The sequence below is a fragment of the Oncorhynchus kisutch genome, linkage group LG8 (genome assembly GCF_002021735.2).
Source record: "Oncorhynchus kisutch isolate 150728-3 linkage group LG8, Okis_V2, whole genome shotgun sequence".
NCBI classification, from domain to species: Eukaryota; Metazoa; Chordata; class Actinopteri; order Salmoniformes; family Salmonidae; genus Oncorhynchus; species Oncorhynchus kisutch.
In genome coordinates, this window is record NC_034181.2 from 5,750,410 (window position 1) to 5,768,204 (window position 17,795).

The 17,795-nt window shown below is 45.0% G+C and overlaps 1 protein-coding gene across 1 annotated transcript in view; it reads left to right on the forward strand.

Moving 5' to 3' along the window:
• Nucleotides 1–17,795, forward strand: part of LOC109883707 (phosphatidate cytidylyltransferase 1) — a 54,385-nt gene that overhangs the window by 20,114 nt on the left and 16,476 nt on the right. Inside the window, exons 3-6 of the mRNA XM_031829584.1 lie at nucleotides 2,793–2,941; nucleotides 11,301–11,397; nucleotides 12,616–12,713; nucleotides 16,942–17,081. Of these exons, the coding sequence (XP_031685444.1) occupies nucleotides 2,793–2,941; nucleotides 11,301–11,397; nucleotides 12,616–12,713; nucleotides 16,942–17,081 (484 nt within the window). The remainder of the gene's footprint in view (nucleotides 1–2,792; nucleotides 2,942–11,300; nucleotides 11,398–12,615; nucleotides 12,714–16,941; nucleotides 17,082–17,795) is intronic.

The following is a 17,795-nucleotide window of genomic DNA, read 5'->3' on the forward strand; positions in this document are numbered from 1 at the left end:
TTTATTACAGAGAGAACTCTCCCCATCTTTACAACCATTGAATCTATATGTTTTGACCATGACAGTTTACAATCTAAGGTAACGCCAAGTAATTTAGTCTCCTCAACTTGTTCAACAGTCACACAATTCATTACCAGATTCAGCTGAGGTCTAGAACTGAAGGAATGATTTGTACCAAGTACAATGCTCTTAGTTTTAGAGATGTTCTGGACCAGTTTATTGCTGGCCACCCATTCCAAAACAGACTGCAACACTTTAAGGGTTTCAGTGACTTCATCAGCTGTGGTTGCTGATGCGTAGCTGGTTGAATCATCAGCATACATGGACACATGCTTTGTTGAATGCATTAACAACAGGGATCTAGACAGCCACAAACCCGGGACAATCTGCGGTCCCAGCCACAATGGCTAACAGTGTCGCGGGCTACGTTCAAGCCCTCAAACCCCGCTAGCTTGATAGGCAGCTAGCTAGCAGCTAGACTAGCTGCTACACCAAATAGCTCCTCTGACCCGGCCTTGGTCGGCAGGATCACCGGACAGAGAATATCAGTCCCAGCAACTGATGCAGACTGTTAGCGGGATCCAAAGTAAGAAGTTAGCTAGCTGCTAAGAACTTTCCAATACACTTTCAAAACAACAAACTTTCCAAAACAACAGCCTGAGCTCTCCCTCGTTCCGCGTTCAACAGGAAGTTAACTTTGGGACTGGGGGGCAGTATTGAGAAGCTTGGATAAAAAGGTGCCCAGAGTAAACTGTCTGCTACTCAGCCATAAAAGCTGAATATGCATATAATTAGTAGATTTTGATAGACAACACTCTGAACTGTTTGAATGATGTCTGTGAGTATAACAGAACTCATATGGCAGGCAAAAACCTGAGAAAAAAATCCAACCAGGAAATGAGAAATCTGAGGTTAGTAGTTTTTCAAGATATTGCCTTTTGAATATACAGTGTCTATGGGGTCATATTGCACTTCCTATGGCTTCCACTATATGTCAACAGTCTTTAGAACCTTGTTTGACGCTTCTACTGTGAAGGAGGGGGGAATGAGAGCTGAATGAGTCAGGGCTCTCTCAAGTGAGAGCGACCTGCGTTCCATTGCAATTCTACAGACAAAGGAATTCTCCGGTTGAAAAATTATTGAAGATTTATGATAAAAACATCCTAAAGATTGTTCTATACTTCGTTTGACATGTTTCTACGAACTGTAATATGACTTTTCGTCTGAACTTTCGCCTGGACTTGCCGCCGCCTCCGTGCGTTTGGATTGTGTACTAAACGCGCAAACAAAAATGAGGTATTTGGACATAAATGGACATTATCGAACAAAATAAATATTTATTGTGGAACTGGGATTCCTAGGAGTGCATTCTGATGCAGATCATCAAAGGTAAGTGAATATTTATAATGCTATTTCTGACTTCTGTTGACACCACAACATGGCGGATATCTCTATGGCTTGTTTTTGTGTCTGAGCGCCGTTCTCAGATTATTGCATGGTGTGCTTTTTCCAGAAAGTTTTTTTGAAATCCAACACAGCGGTTTTATTAAGGAGAAGTGGATCTAAAATCCCATGCATAACACTTGTATCTTTTAGCAATGTTTATTATGAGTATTTCTGTAAATTTGATGTGGCTCTCTGCAAAATCACCGGATGTTTTGGAACTACTGAAAATAACGCACCAATGTAAACTGAGATTTTTGCATATAAATATGAACTTTATCGAACAAAACATACATGTATTGTGTAACATGAAGTCCTATGAGTGTCATCTGATGAAGATCATCAAAGGTTAGTGATTAATTTGATCTCTTTCTGCTTTTTGTAACTCCTCTCTTTGGCTGGAAAAATGGCTGTGTTTTTCTGTGACGAGGCGGTGACCTAACATAATCGTTTGGTCTGTTTTCGCAGTAAAGCCTTTTTGAAATCGGACACTGTGGCTGGATTTACAAGAAGTTTATCTTTAAAATGGTGTAAAATACTTGTATGTTTGAGGAATTTTAATTATGGGATTTCTGTTGTTTTTGAATTTGGTGCCATCCAATTTCACTGGCTGCTGTTGAGGTGGGACGCTACCGTCCCACATATCCCAGAGAAGTTAAGAGTTCATATAAGGAAAACAGTCAATTGAAATAAAAAAAATTGGCCCTAATCTATGGATTTCACATGACTGGGCAGGGGTACAACCAACCATGGGTGGTGGGCCTGGTAGGGCATAGGCCAACCCACTGGGGAGCCAGGCCCAACCAATCAGAATGAGGGATTTATTACAGACTAAAGTACTTATCCGTTTCATCAGCTGTCTGAGCGACTGGTCTCAGACGATCCAGCAGGTGAAGAAGCCAGATGTGGAGGTCCTGGGCTGGCGTGGTTACATGTGGTTGTGAGGCCAGTTGAACGTACTGCCAAATTCTCTAAAACAACGTTGGAGGCGGCTTATGGTAGAGAAATTAACATTAAATTTCTGGCAACAGCTCTGGTGGACATTCCTGCAGTCAGCGTGCCAATTGCACGCTCCCTGAACTTGAGACATCTGTGGCATTGTGTTGTGGGACAAAACTGGACATTTTAGTGGCCTTTTATTGTCCCCAGCACAAGGTGCACCTGTGTAATGATAATGCAAAATTGGAAATAAATACACTTTGTGTGCCTATGGAAATGGGATCGTTTTACATGTTGCGTCTTTATATTTTGGTTCAGTATAGTATCATTGTTTGGTTTTCTTTGTGCTGACACACTAGTATTCTAGTCTAACGCTCTCCATCTCGTGTGTGTGTGTGTGTGTGTGTTAGGAGGCAGCTGGAGAGGACAGATTGGGTCTGGCTGGAGGAGAGGGAGATGGAGACCGAGAGTCTAACGCAGGCACTCCAGAAGTTCCTCCCTCCACAGTAGACAACACTCCACAGTTCCTCAACAAGGCTGTGGAGGGCCTCAACCCCAGGTAACACACATAAATACACACACACACACACACACACACACACACACACTTCAGTGTCTCAACAGGAAGTTGAGGCGGGAATGTGCGTTTATAACCCCCCTAAGGTCGATGACCACGCCCCCCCCCCCCCTCCGGGGAAATCTAATTAGCATAATAAAACAATCCCCAAGCAAGAAATGGTGTGGGGGGGGGGGGGTTTCTGCATTGGATGAGTCTCAATCCTCCGCTCTGTCGATATTCTGCATCTGGAGAAAGGTGGCCGAGCTAAAGTGGTGTTTGTCAGACCATGTGATATCCAGAAAATCAGTCTTCTCACAAAATCATCTGTAGAGTCTGAACTGTTGGCCTACAAACGAGAATGACCCCTCTATGGAAAGATGAGACTCTCACAAACACGATGGTGTTCTCCGTCTTGGTCTACGACTCCCACAAGCGTCTTGGGATTCGTCTGAAGCCGATCTACCAACTTCTGGCTGGAGCGTCTGAACAGTTTGGGCTACACACCAATATGATACATCTCTATGTAGGTGTTCATGAGAGGCTCACCTTTCCACATAGGTTGTTTTGCTCTTGGATGTCCACAGGCCTCGCAACTCGTCTAAAGGTCTCCTGGTACCAGTTGAATCAACTCAATGGACATATACAACGTTTTAGCTCATTCAAGGTTTTTATTTTTTTATATATTTTTTTGACTATTTTCTACATTGTAGAATAATAGTGAGGACATCAAAACTGTGAAATAACACATATGGAGTCATGTAGTAACCAAAAAAATGTTAAACAAATCAAATATTATTTATATTTGCGATTCTTCAAATAGCCACCCTTTGCCATGATGATAGCTTTGCACACTCTTGGCATTCTCTCAACCAGATCAACCAGATCTCCATTTAAGTCACAACAATAGACAAACATAGTGGGCTTAGACAAACAAACAAACAAAAGACTTAAAGGTCGAGACAGAGTCTGCGTCTCTCACATGGATCGACAGACCATTCCATAAAAATGGAGCTCTATAGGAGAAAGCCCTGCCTCCAGCTGTTTGCTTAGAAATTCTAGGGACAATAAGGAGGCCTGCGTCTTGTGACCGTAGCGTACGTGTAGGTATGTACGGCAGGACCAAATCAGAAAGCTAGATAGGAGCAAGCCTACGTAATGCTTTGTAGGTTAGCAGTAAAACCTTGAAATCAGTCCTAGCCTTAACAGGAAGGCAGTGTAGAGAGGCTAGCACTGGAGTAATATGATCACATTTTTGGGGGGTTCTAGTCAGGATTCTAGCAGCCATTTCTATTACTAACTGAAGTTTATTTAGTGCTTTATCCGGGTAGCCGGAGAGTAGAGCATTGCAGTAGTCTAATCAGGAAGTGACAAAAGCATTGATACATTTTTCTAAATTTTTGGCCAGAAATCTTCTGATATTTGCAATGTTACGTAGATGGAAAAATGCTGTCCTTGAAACAGTCTTGATATGTTCGTCAAAAGAGAGATCGGGGTCCAGAGTAATGCCAAGGTCCTTCAGTTTTATTTGAGACGACTGTACAACCATCAAGATTATTTGTCAGATCCAACAGAAGATCTCTTTGTTTCTTGGGACCTAGAACAGGCATCTCTGTGTTGTCTGAGTTTAAAGGTAAAACATATGCCGCCATCCACTTCCTTATGTCTGAAACACAGGCTCCAATTTTGGGGCTTCGCCATGTTTCATTGAAATGTACAGCTGTGTATCTTCCGCATGGCAGTGAAACTTAACATTATGTTTCCGAATGACCTATAGAGTGAAAACAATATTGGTCCTAAGACGGAACCTTGATGAACACCGAAACTTACAATTGATTTGTCAGAGGACAATCCAGCCACAGAGACAAACTGATATCTTTCTGACAGATATGATCTAAACCTGGCCAGAACGATCTAAACCTGGCCAGAACGATCTAAACCTGGCCAGAACGATCTAAACCTGGCCAGAACTTGTCCGCGTAGACCAATTAGGGTTTCCAGTCTCTCCTATAGAATGTGGTGATCGATGTTGTCAGAAGCGGCACTAAAGCCTAGGAGCACAAGGACAGATGCAGAGCCTCGGTCTGACGCCATTAAATGGTAATTTACTACCTTTTACGAGCGCAGTCTCAGTAATATGATGGGGTCTGTAAACCAGACTGAAGTGTTTCGTATAGATTATTTGTCTTCAGGAAGGCAGTGAGTTGCTGCACAACAGGGTTTTTTTTAAAACAGGGAGATTCGATATAGGCCCATTTTAATACCATTTTTTTATATTCAGAGTCGAGCTTTGGCTTTTTCAAGAGGCTTTATTACTGCAACTTTTAGTGAGTTTGGTACACATCCTGAGGACAGGGAGCTGTAAATTATGTTCAACATAGGAGGGTCAAACACAGGAAGTAGCTCTTTCAGTAGTTTAGTTGGAATCGGGTCCAGTATGCAGCTTGAAGGTTTAGAGGCCATGTTTATTTTCATCAATGTGTCAAGAGATATAGTACTAAAAAAAACTTGGGTCCTCATTGATCTGAGATCCTGGTAGTTCTGTGCAGACTCAGGGCAACCTGAGCTTTGGAGGAATACGCAGATTCAAAGAGGAGTCTGTAATTTGCTTTCTAATGATCATGATCTTTTCCTCAAGAAGTTCATGAATTTATCACTGCTGAAGTGAAAGCCATCATCTCTTGGGGAATGCTGCTTTTTAGTTAGCTTTGCGACAGTATCAAAAGTACATTTTGGATTGTTCTTATTCTCCTCAATTAGGTTGGAAAAATAGGCTCTTCGAGCTTAAAAGTGACGGCTCTTTGATATTGCACGCTATGGTCTTTCCAAGCCGGTCGGAAGACTTTAGGTTTGGTGGAGCGCCATTTCCGTTCCAATTTTCTAGACGCGTGTTTCAGAGCTCGGGTATTTTCTGTATAGCAAGGAGCTAATTTCACATACATTTTATTTTTATTTTCCATCAACTCTTCTTCAAAACACTCTCCTGCAACCCGCCTCACCAATGTATATTTATAAAAAAAGTATTATTTACCTCAAATCTGTAATCCTCCAAGAAGCTAGCCAGAAACTCCAAGAAGCTAGCCTGCAACTAGCCAGAAGCTAATCCAGAAGCTAACCAGAAGCTAGTTCAGAAGCTAGTTAGCTCCTTTACTGGCAAATCGTTAGTATTCAGCTAACCACGGTTTGTGGTCATCAGCTATCCTTTAGCTCGAAAATCTATCGCCAGTTCTGTACGGCGCAGCGCGGCTCGGAACGGAACATACCGGACCAATTTTTCTCTCCATGTCCCTGGATTTTGACTGCTCTCTGGACATTCATACCCGGATCTCACAGCTAGCTAGCTGCTATCCGTGTGACTATCGGCCTTCGTCGATTCCGGAGCAAACATCAATTATTCCGGAGCTAGCCAGCTCCGTCAATCACTCCTGAGTTCCATCAATCACTCCTGGGCTGCAGTCACCTATCCGGACCCGTTTTACTGCCTACGCGGAGCCCCACCGGGCCTTCACAACTGGACTGCCGACGTTATCTACCCGAAGGAGTTATCCTGCTGGCTCCTCTGTCGCGACGTTACCTGAACGACAATCTGCGGCCTGCTAACCGTTAGCTGTCTTACCGGCTGCTATCTGAATAGACAATCGGACAATTTATTTATTTTTATTATTATTATGTTTTCTTCTTGGGCCTCTATAACTATATCTATTGTTTTTATTTTTGTTGTTGTTGTGTGATTTGGATTAATCCCCTCTACCACACGGAACCCCACTAATCTACTGACGGAACACAAGAGGTGGCTAACAACAGACCTCCATCCTATGCTAGCTTGCTACCGATGCCCTGGCTAGCTGTCTAAATCACCAACCCACTTCTCCACTCACTGGACCCTTTTGATCACTCGACTAAGCATGCCTCTCCTTAATGTCAATATGTCTTGTCCATTGCTGTTCTGGTTAGTGTTTATTGGCTTATTTCACTGTAGAGCCTCTAGTCCTGCTCACTATACCTTATCCAACCTATTAGTTCCACCACCCACACATGCAATGACATCTCCTGGTTTCAATGATGTTTCTAGAGACAATATCTCTCTCTTCATCACTCAATACCTAGGTTTACCTCCACTGTATTCACATCCTACCATACATTTGTCTGTACATTATACCTTGATGCTATTTTATCGCCCCCAGAAACCTCCTTTTACTCTATGTTCCAGACGTTCTAGACGACCAATTCTCATAGCTTTTAGCCGTACCCTTATTCTACTCCTCCTATGTTCCTCTGGCGATGTAGAGGTGAATCCAGGCCCTGCAGTGCCTAGCTCCACTCCTATTCCCCAGGCGCTCTCTTTTGACGACTTCTGTAACCGTAATAGCCTTGGTTTCATGCATGTTAACATTAGAAGCCTCCTCCCTAAGTTTGTTCTATTCACTGCTTTAGCACACTCTGCCAACCCGGATGTTCTAGCTGTGTCTGAATCCTGGCTTAGGAAGACCACCAAAAATTCAGAAATTTTAATTCCAAACTACAACATTTTCAGACAAGATATAACTGCCAAAGGGGGCGGTGTTGCAATCTACTGCAAAGATAGCCTGCAGAGTTCTGTCCTACTATCCAGGTCTGTACCCAAACAATTTTAACTTCTACTTTTAAAAATCCACCTCTCTAAAAACAAGTCTCTCACCGTTGCCGCCTGCTATAGACCACCCTCTGCCCCCAGCTGTGCTCTGGACACCATATGTGAACTGATTGCCCCCCATCTATCTTCAGAGTTCGTGCTGCTAGGCGACCTAAACTGGAACATGCTTAACACCCCAGCCATCCTACAATCTAAACTTGATGCCCTCAATCTCACACAAATGATCAATGAACCTACCAGGTACCTCCCCAAAGCCTTAAACACGGGCACCCTCATAGATATCATCCTAACCAACTTCCCCTCTAAATACACCTCTGCTGTCTTCAACCAAGATCTCAGCGATCACTGCCTCATTGCCTGCATCTGTAATGGGTCAGCGGTCAAACGACCTCCACTCATCACTGTAAAACGCTCCCTGAAACACTTCTGCGAGCAGGCCTTTCTAATCGACCTGGCCGGGGTATCCTGGAAGGATATTGATCTCATCCCGTCAGTAGAGGATGACTGGATATTTTTTTTAAATGCCTTCCTAACCATCTTAAATTCAATTCAAGAAATTTAGAACCAGGAACAGATATAGCCCTTGGTTCTCCCCAGACCTGACTTTCCTTAACCAACACAAAAACATCCTATGGCGTTCTGCATTAGCATCGAACAGCCCCCGTGATATGCAGCTGTTCAGGGAAGCTAGAAACCATTATACACAGGCAGTTAGAAAAGCCAAGGCTAGCTTTTTCAAGCAGAAATTTGCTTCCTGCAACACTAACTCAAAAAAGTGCTGGGACACTGTAAAGTCCATGGAGAATAAGAACACCTCCTCCCAGCTGCCCACTGCACTGAAGATAGGAAACACTGTCACCACTGATAAATCCACCATAATTGAGAATTTCAATAAGCATTTTTCTACGGCTGGCCATGCTTTCCACCTGGCTACTCCTACCCCGGACAACAGCACTGCAACCCCAACAGCAACTCGCCCAAGCCTTCCCCATTTCTCCTTCTCCCAAATCCATTCAGCTGATGTTCTGAAAGAGCTGCAAAATCTGGACCCCTACAAATCAGCCGGGCTAGACAATCTGGACCCTTTCTTTCTAAAATTATCTGCCGAAATTGTTGCCACCCCTATTACTAGCCTGTTCAACCTCTCTTTCGTGTCGTCTGAGATTCCCAAAGATTGGAAAGCAGCTGCGGTCATCCCCCTCTTCAAAGGGGGGGACACTCTTGACCCAAACTGCTACAGACCTATATCTATCCTACCGTGCCTTTCTAAGGTCTTCGAAAGCCAAGTCAACAAACAGATTACCGACCATTTCGAATCTCACCATACCTTCTCTGCTATGCAATCTGGTTTCAGAGCTGGTCATGGGTGCACCTCAGCCACGCTCAAGGTCCTAAACGATATCTTAACCGCCATCGATAAGAAACATTACTGTGCAGCCGTATTCATTGATCTGGCCAAGGCTTTCGACTCTGTCAATCACCACATCCTCATCGGCAGACTCGACAGCCTTGGTTTCTCAAATGATTGCCTCGCCTGGTTCACCAACTACTTCTCTGATAGAGTTCAGTGTGTCAAATCGGAGGGTCTGCTGTCCGGACCTCTGGCAGTCTCTATGGGGGTGCCACAGGGTTCAATTCTTGGACAGACTCTCTTCTCTGTATACATCAATGAGGTCGCTCCTGCTGCTGGTGAGTCCCTGATCCACCTCTACGCAGACGACACCATTCTGTATACTTCCGGCCCTTCTTTGGACACTGTGTTAACAACCCTCCAGGCAAGCTTCAATGCCATACAACTCTCCTTCCGTGGCCTCCAATTGCTCTTAAATACAAGTAAAACTAAATGCATGCTTTTCAACCGATCACTACCTGCACCTACCCGCCTGTCCAACATCACTACTCTGGACGGCTCTGACTTAGAATACGTGGACAACTACAAATACTTAGGTGTCTGGTTAGACTGTAAACTCTCCTTCCAGACCCATATCAAACATCTCCAATCCAAAGTTAAATCTAGAATTGGCATCCTATTTCGCAACAAAGCATCCTTCACTCATGCTGCCAAACATACCCTTGTAAAACTGACCATCCTACCAATCCTCGACTTTGGCGATGTCATTTACAAAATAGCCTCCAATACCCTACTCAACAAATTGGATGCAGTCTATCACAGTGCAATCCGTTTTATCACCAAAGCCCCATATACTACCCACCATTGCGACCTGTACGCTCTCGTTGGCTGGCCCTCGCTTCATACTCGTCGCCAAACCCACTGGCTCCATGTCATCTACAAGACCCTGCTAGGTAAAGTCCCCCCTTATCTCAGCTCGCTGATCACCATAGCATCTCCCACCTGTAGCACACGCTCCAGCAGGTATATCTCTCTAGTCACCCCCAAAACCAATTCTTTCTTTGGCCGCCTCTCCTTCCAGTTCTCTGCTGCCAATGACTGGAACGAACTACAAAAATCTCTGAAACTGGAAACACTTATCTCCCTCACTAGCTTTAAGCACCAACTGTCAGAGCAGCTGACAGATTACTGCACCTGTACATAGCCCACCTATAATTTAGCCCAAACAACTACCTCTTTCCCAACTGTATTTAATTTTTATTTATTTATTTATTTTGCTCCTTTGCACCCCATTATTTTTATTTCTACTTTCCACATTCTTCCGTTGCAAAACTACCATTCCAGTATTTTACTTGCTATATTGTATTTACTTTGCCATCATGGCCTTTTTTGCCTCTACCTCCCTTCTCACCTCATTTGCTCACATTGTATATAGACTTGTTTATACTGTATTATTGACTGTATGTTTGTTTTACTCCATGTGTAACTCTGTGTCGTTGTATCTGTCGAACTGCTTTGCTTTATCTTGGCCAGGTCGCAATTGTAAATGAGAACTTGTTCTCAACTTGCCTACCTGGTTAAATAAACATTTCTTGTGACAAATGTTTTTGGGGTTTTTAAGGGTGCAACTGCATCTCGGGTTAAAGGTTAAAGGTTAAACGTAGATCCTTGGTTAGGTGGTTAACGGATGTTTGTAATGCGACGTCCTTGGGTAGGTGGAGGGAGTCTAGAAGGGCATCTAGGAATCTTTGGGTGTCCGAGAATTTATAGCTCGACCTTTGATCATCCTTGGTTGGGGTCTGAGCAGATACATTTTTTTGCAGATGCGAATGTAATAAAATGGTGGTCCGATAGTCCAGGATTATGAAGAAAAGCATTTAAATTCACAATATTTATTCCACAGGACAAAACTAGGTCCGGAGTATGACTGTGGCAATGCATAGGTCCGAAGACATGTTGGACAAAACCCACTGAGTCGATGATGGCTCCGAAAGGTCTTTTGGAGTGGGTCTGTGGACTTTTCCATGTGAATATTGAAGTCACCAAATATTAGAATATTATCTGCCATGACTACAACGTCCAATAGGAGCTCAGTGAGGAACGCTGTATATGTCCCAGAAGGCCTGTAAACAGTAGCTATAAAAAGGCTGCATAGATTTCATGACTAGAAGCTCAAAAGACGAAAACGTATTGATGTGTCTGTGTGTGTTGATGTGTATCTGTGTGTGTTGATGTGTATCTGTGTGTGTTGATGTGGATCTGTGTGTATCTGTCTGTGTTGATGTGTATCTGTGTGTGTTGATGTGTATCTGTCTGTTGATGTGTATCTGTGTGTATCTGTCTGTGTTGATGTGTATCTGTCTGTGTTGTGTTTCCAGATGGAAGAACTGGTGGATCCGAGGGGTTCTGTCTCTGGCCATGATTTCAGGATTCTTTATGGTCATCTACCTGGGACCCATCATGCTGATATTAGTGGTACGAGGCTTTATAACAACATATTCATATTAGTGGTACGAAGCTTCATAACAACATGTTCATATTAGTGGTAGGAGGCTTCATAACACCATGTTCATATTAGTGGTACGAGGCTCCATAACAATATCATGTTCATATTAGTGGTACGAGGCTTCATTACACCATGTTCATATTAGTGGTACAAGGCTTCTTAAAAAAAAAAAATGTATGACCAGTGGTAACTCCCCCTGGGTGGGTAGGTGGTAACCAGTGGTAACTCCCCCTGGGTAGGTAGGTGGTAACCAGTGGTAACTCCCCCTGGGTAGGTAGGTGGTAACCAGTGGTAACTCCCCCTGGGTAGGTAGGTGGTAACCAGTGGTAACTCCCCCTGGGTAGGTAGGTGGTAACTCCCCCTGGGTGGGTAGGTGTTAACTCATCCTGGGTGGGTAGGTGGTAACCAGTGGCAACTCCTCCTGGGTAGGTAGGTGGTACCTCCTCCTGGGTGGGTAGGTGGTAACTCCTCCTGGGTGGGTAGGTGGTAACTCCTCCTGGGTAGGTAGGTGGTAACTCCTCCTGGGTAGGTAGGTGGTAACTCCTCCTGGGTAGGTAGATGGTAACTCCTCCTGGGTAGGTAGGTGGTAACCCCTCCTGGGTAGGTAGGTGGTAACTCCTCCTGGGTGGGTAGGTGGTAACTCCTCCTGGGTAGGTAGGTGGTAACTCCTCCTGGGTAGGTAGGTGGTAACTCCTCCTGGGTGGGTAGGTGGTAATTCCTCCTGGGTAGGTAGGTGGTAACTCCTCCTGGGTAGGTGGGTGGTGACCAGGGGTAACTCTTCCTGGGTAGGTAGGTGATAACCAGTGGTAACTCCTCCTGGGTAGGTAGGTGGTAACTCTTCCTGGGTGGGTAGGTGGTAACTCCTCCTGGGTAGGTAGGTGGTAACTCCTCCTGGGTGGGTAGGTGGTAATTCCTCCTGGGTAGGTAGGTGGTAACTCCTCCTGGGTAGGTGGGTGGTAACCAGGGGTAACTCTTCCTGGGTAGGTAGGTGATAACCAGTGGTAACTCCTCCTGGGTGGGTAGGCGGTAACTCCACCAGGGTAGGTAGGTGGTAACTCCTCCTGGGTGGGTAGGTGGTAACCAGGGGTAACTCTTCCTGGGTGGGTAGGTGGTAACCAGGGGTAACTCTTCCTGGGTAGGTAGGTGGTAACCAGGGGTAACTCCATGTGATTCTCTCTCCTTGGTAGGTGATGACCATCCAGATCAAGTGTTTTCAGGAGATCATAGATATCGGCTACAGAGTCTACCATTCCTACGAGCTGCCCTGGTTCAGGACACTCAGCTGGTGAGGACATTTGTATTTACACTGAAGAAAAGTATAAACGCAACATACAACAATTTCAAAGATTTTACTGAGTTACAGTTCATTTAAGGAAATCAGTCCAATTGACATTAATTCATTAGGCGCTAATCTATGGATTTCACATGACTGGGAATACAGAAATGTATCTGTTGGTCACAGAGACCTTTAAAAACGTAGGGGCGTGGATCAGATAACCAGTCAGTATCTGGTGTGACCACCATTTGCCTCATTCAGCGTGACACATCTCCTTCACCTAGAGTTGATCAGGCTGTTGATTGTGGCCTGTGGAATGTTGTTCCACTCCTCTTCAATGGTTGTGCGAAGTTGCTGGATATTGGCGGGAACTGGAACATGCTGTTGTACACGTTTATCCAGAGCATCCCAAGAACTGGGACATTTTCAGCTTCCAGAAATTGTGTACAGATCCTTGCGACATGGGACCGTGCATTATCATGCTGAAACATGAGGTGATGGAGGAGGATGAATGGCACGACAATAATGGGCCTCAGGATCTCCTCACGGTATCTCCGTGCATTCAAATTTCCATTGATTTAAATGCCATTGTGTTCGTTGTCGGTAGCTTATACCCGCTCATACCGTAACCCCACCACCACCATGGGGCACTCTGTTCACACCGTTGACATCAGCAAACCGCTCGCCTACACAACGCCCTACACACTGTCTGCCATGGACAGTTGAAACCGGGAATCCTCCGTGAAGAGCACACGACTACAGCGTACCAGTGACCAACATTCAGTTCTCTGGCAACAGCTCTGGTGGACATTCCTGCAGTCAGCATGCCAATATGCACGCTCCCTCAACTTGAGACAACAGTGGCATTGTGTTGTGTGACAAAACTATACATTTTAGAGTGACCTTTTATTGTCTCCCGCACAAGGTGCACCTGTGGAATGATCATGCTGTTTAATCAGCTTCTTGATATGCCACATCTGTCAGGTGGATGGATTATCTTGGCAAAGGACAAATACTCACTAACATGGATGTAAAAAATAATTTGTGCCGAAAATTTGAAGGAAATAATATGCTTTTGTTGCTTATGGAACATTTCTGGGATATTATATTTCAGCTCATGAAACATGAGACCAACACTTTACTTGTTGCCTTTATATTGTTGTTCAGTGTATCTCGATCTCTCCTGTAAGCCTTTAAAGGAGGGTAAAATGTCTGAAGGTTACATTTAGTAGGTCTCTTTTTTTCCCCCCCTCTATTTCACCCATCTCTCTCTTTCTGGTTCCCTACGGTCCCTACCCTCTCTCTCTTTCTGGTTCCCTACCCTCTCTCTCTTTCTGGTTCCCTACCCTCTCTCTCTTTCTGGTTCCCTACCCTCTCTCTCTTTCTGGTTCCCTACCCTCTCTCTCTTTCTGGTTCCCTACCCTCTCTCTCTTTCTGGTTCCCTACGGTCCCTACCCCCTCTCTCTTTCTGGTTCCCTACGGTCCCTACCCTCTCTCTCTTTCTGGTTCCCTACGGTCCCTCTCTCTCTTTCTGGTTCCCTACCCTCTCTCTCTTTCTGGTTCCCTACCCTCTCTCTCTTTCTGGTTCCCTACCCTCTCTCTCTTTCTGGTTCCCTACCCTCTCTCTCTTTCTGGTTCCCTACCCTCTCTCCCTCTTTCTGGTTCCCTACCCTCTCTCTCTCTTTCTGGTTCCCTACCCTCTCTCTCTCTCTTTCTGGTTCCCTACCTCTCTCTCTCTTTCTGGTTCCCTACCCTCTCTCTCTCTCTTTCTGGTTCCCTACCCTCTCTCTCTCTCTTTCTGGTTCCCTACCCTCTCTCTCTCTCTCTCTTTCTGGTTCCCTACCCTCTCTCTCTCTCTTTCTGGTTCCCTACCCTCTCTCTCTCTCTTTCTGGTTCTCTACCCTCTCTCTCTCTCTCTCTTTCTGGTTCTCTACCCTCTCTCTCTCTCTCTTTTTCTGGTTCCCTACCCTCTCTCTCTCTCTTTCTGGTTCCCTACCCTCTCTCTCTCTCTTTCTGGTTCCCTACCTCTCTCTCTCTTTCTGGTTCCCTACCCTCTCTCTCTCTCTTTCTGGTTCCCTACCCTCTCTCTCTCTCTTTCTGGTTCCCTACCCTCTCTCTCTCTCTTTCTGGTTCCCTACCCTCTCTCTCTCTCTTTCTGGTTCCCTACCCTCTCTCTCTCTCTTTCTGGTTCCCTACCCTCTCTCTCTCTCTTTCTGGTTCCCTACCCTCTCTCTCTCTCTTTCTGGTTCTCTACCCTCTCTCTCTCTCTTTCTGGTTCTCTACCCTCTCTCTCTCTCTCTTTTCTGGTTCCCTACCCTCTCTCTCTCTTTCTGGTTCCCTACCCTCTCTCTCTCTCTTTCTGGTTCCCTACCCTCTCTCTCTCTCTTTCTGGTTCCCTACCCTCTCTCTCTCTCTTTCTGGTTCCCTACCCTCTCTCTCTCTCTTTCTGGTCCCTACCCTCTCTCTCTCTCTCTTTCTGGTTCCCTACCCTCTCTCTCTCTCTCTTTCTGGTTCCCTACCCTCTCTCTCTCTCTCTTTCTTTCTGGTTCCCTACCCTCTCTCTCTCTCTCTTTCTTTCTGGTTCCCTACCCTCTCTCTCTCTCTTTCTTTCTGGTTCCCTACCCTCTCTCTCTCTCTTTCTTTCTGGTTCCCTACCCTCTCTCTCTCTCTTTCTGGTTCCCTACCCTCTCTCTCTCTCTCTCTCTCTCTCTTTCTGGTTCCCTACCCTCTCTCTCTCTCTTTCTTTCTGGTTCCCTACCCTCTCTCTCTCTCTCTTTCTGGTTCCCTACCCTCTCTCTCTCTCTCTTTCTGGTTCCCTACCCTCTCTCTCTCTCTTGCTGGTTCCCTACCCTCTCTCTCTCTCTTTCTGGTTCCCTACCCTCTCTCTCTCTCTCTTTCTGGTTCCCTACCCTCTCTCTCTCTCTCTTTCTGGTTCCCTACCCTCTCTCTCTCTCTCTTTCTGGTTCCCTACCCTCTCTCCCTCTCTTTCTGGTTCCCTACCCTCTCTCCCTCTCTTTCTGGTTCCCTACCCTCTCTCTCTCTCTTTCTGGTTCCCTACCCTCTCTCTCTCTCTTTCTGGTTCCCTACCCTCTCTCTCTCTCTCTTTCTGGTTCCCTACCCTCTCTCTCTCTCTCTTTCTGGTTCCCTACCCTCTCTCCCTCTCTTTCTGGTTCCCTACCCTCTCTCCCTCTCTTTCTGGTTCCCTACCCTCTCTCCCTCTCTTTCTGGTTCCCTACCCTCTCTCTCTCTCTTTCTGGTTCCCTACCCTCTCTCTCTCTCTTTCTGGTTCCCTACCCTCTCTCTCTCTCTTTCTGGTTCCCTACCCTCTCTCTCTCTCTTTCTGGTTCCCTACCCTCTCTCTCTCTCTTTCTGGTTCCCTACCCTCTCTCTCTCTCTTTCTGGTCCCCTACCCTCTCTCTTTCCCTACGGTCTCTCTCTCTCCCTCACGTCCCTCTCTCTGCTCTGCCTCTGTCTAAAATGCTGCCTAGTGTTACTCTGCAGGTAATAGTGTGAATATGGAGTGGCCCTCTCCCCTTTTGCGTTTTACATTTCTGTACAGCAGAGCAGCTTTTGTGCACTTTGTTTTTCAAATATTTTTCTTATTTTATTTCAGTTTACAAAATAGTTTCTAATTTTAGTTTCAGTTTACCATAATAACCTTGGCACACAACACACACTCACACACCAGTCAAGCCAACCCTGAACAAAGGCCACTGCAATGAAACCCTCTCAACCAAACCTTATCACTCACACAACCAAACTCTAACCTTGATACCCAACAAATATGTGAGGTAAAAAACACACATTAAACCAATGGAGGGATTACAATATCCTTCCTCTGGTTTTCCAGGAACTTTAGGTTACTTTTTGATTTGTGTTCAACTGAATAAATAGGGCCTATGTGATGCAAAACACACACACACACACATTTAAAGAGAGAACTACATATTCACAGTATCCATCTTTGTTTGTTTTGTCTTCCAGGTACTTCCTGGTTTGTGTGAACTGAATAAATAGGGCCTATGTGATGCAAAACACACACACACACACACACACACATTTAAAGAGAGAACTACATATTCACAGTATCCATCTTTGTTTGTTTTGTCTTCCAGGTACTTCCTGGTTTGTGTGAACTGAATAAATAGGGCCTATGTGATGCAAAACACACACACACACACATTTAAAGAGATAACTACATATTCACAGTATCCATCTTCGTTTGTTTGTCTTCCAGGTACTTCCTGATTTGTGTGAACTACTTCTTCTACGGTGAGACGTTGGCGGAGTACTTTGGTGCGTTGGTTCAGAGAGAGGATTCACTCCAGTTCCTGGTCCGATACCACCGCTTCATCTCCTTCACTCTCTACCTGGCAGGTGAGCCTCGGTGGAACACAGCGGAAACACAGCCATCGATACAGCATGTGCTGTGTTTAATACAGAAGAAGAAGAAGACGGCGCATTAGGAAAGTATTCAGACCCCTTGTGTATTTTTTTCACATTTTGTTACGTTAGTCTTATTCTAAAATGGGTCAAATTGTCCCCCCCCCTCCCTCATCAATCTACACACAATACCCCATAATGACATCGCAATACCCCATAATGACATCGCAATACCCCATAATGACATCGCAATACCCCATAATGACATCACAATACCCCATAATGACATCACAATACCCCATAATGACATCACAATACCCCATAATGACATCACAATAACCCATAATGACATCACAATACCCCATAATGACAAAGCAAAAACGTTTTTTTTTTAAATATATATTTGCAAAAGTATAAAAAATAATATTGCATTAACATAAGTATTCAGACCCTTTACTCAGTACTGTGTTGAAGCACCTTTGGCAGCGATTACAGCCTCGAGTCTTCTTGGGTAAGATGCTACAAGCTTTGCACACCTGTATTTGGGGAGTTTCTCCCATTCCTCTCTGCAGATCCTCTCAAACTCTGTCAGGTTGGATGGGGAGCGTTGCCGCACAGCTTTTTTCAGGTCTCTCCAGAGATGTTCGATCGGGTTCAAGTCCGGGCTCTGGCTGGGCAACTCAAGGACAATCAGGTCACAGCCAAGAA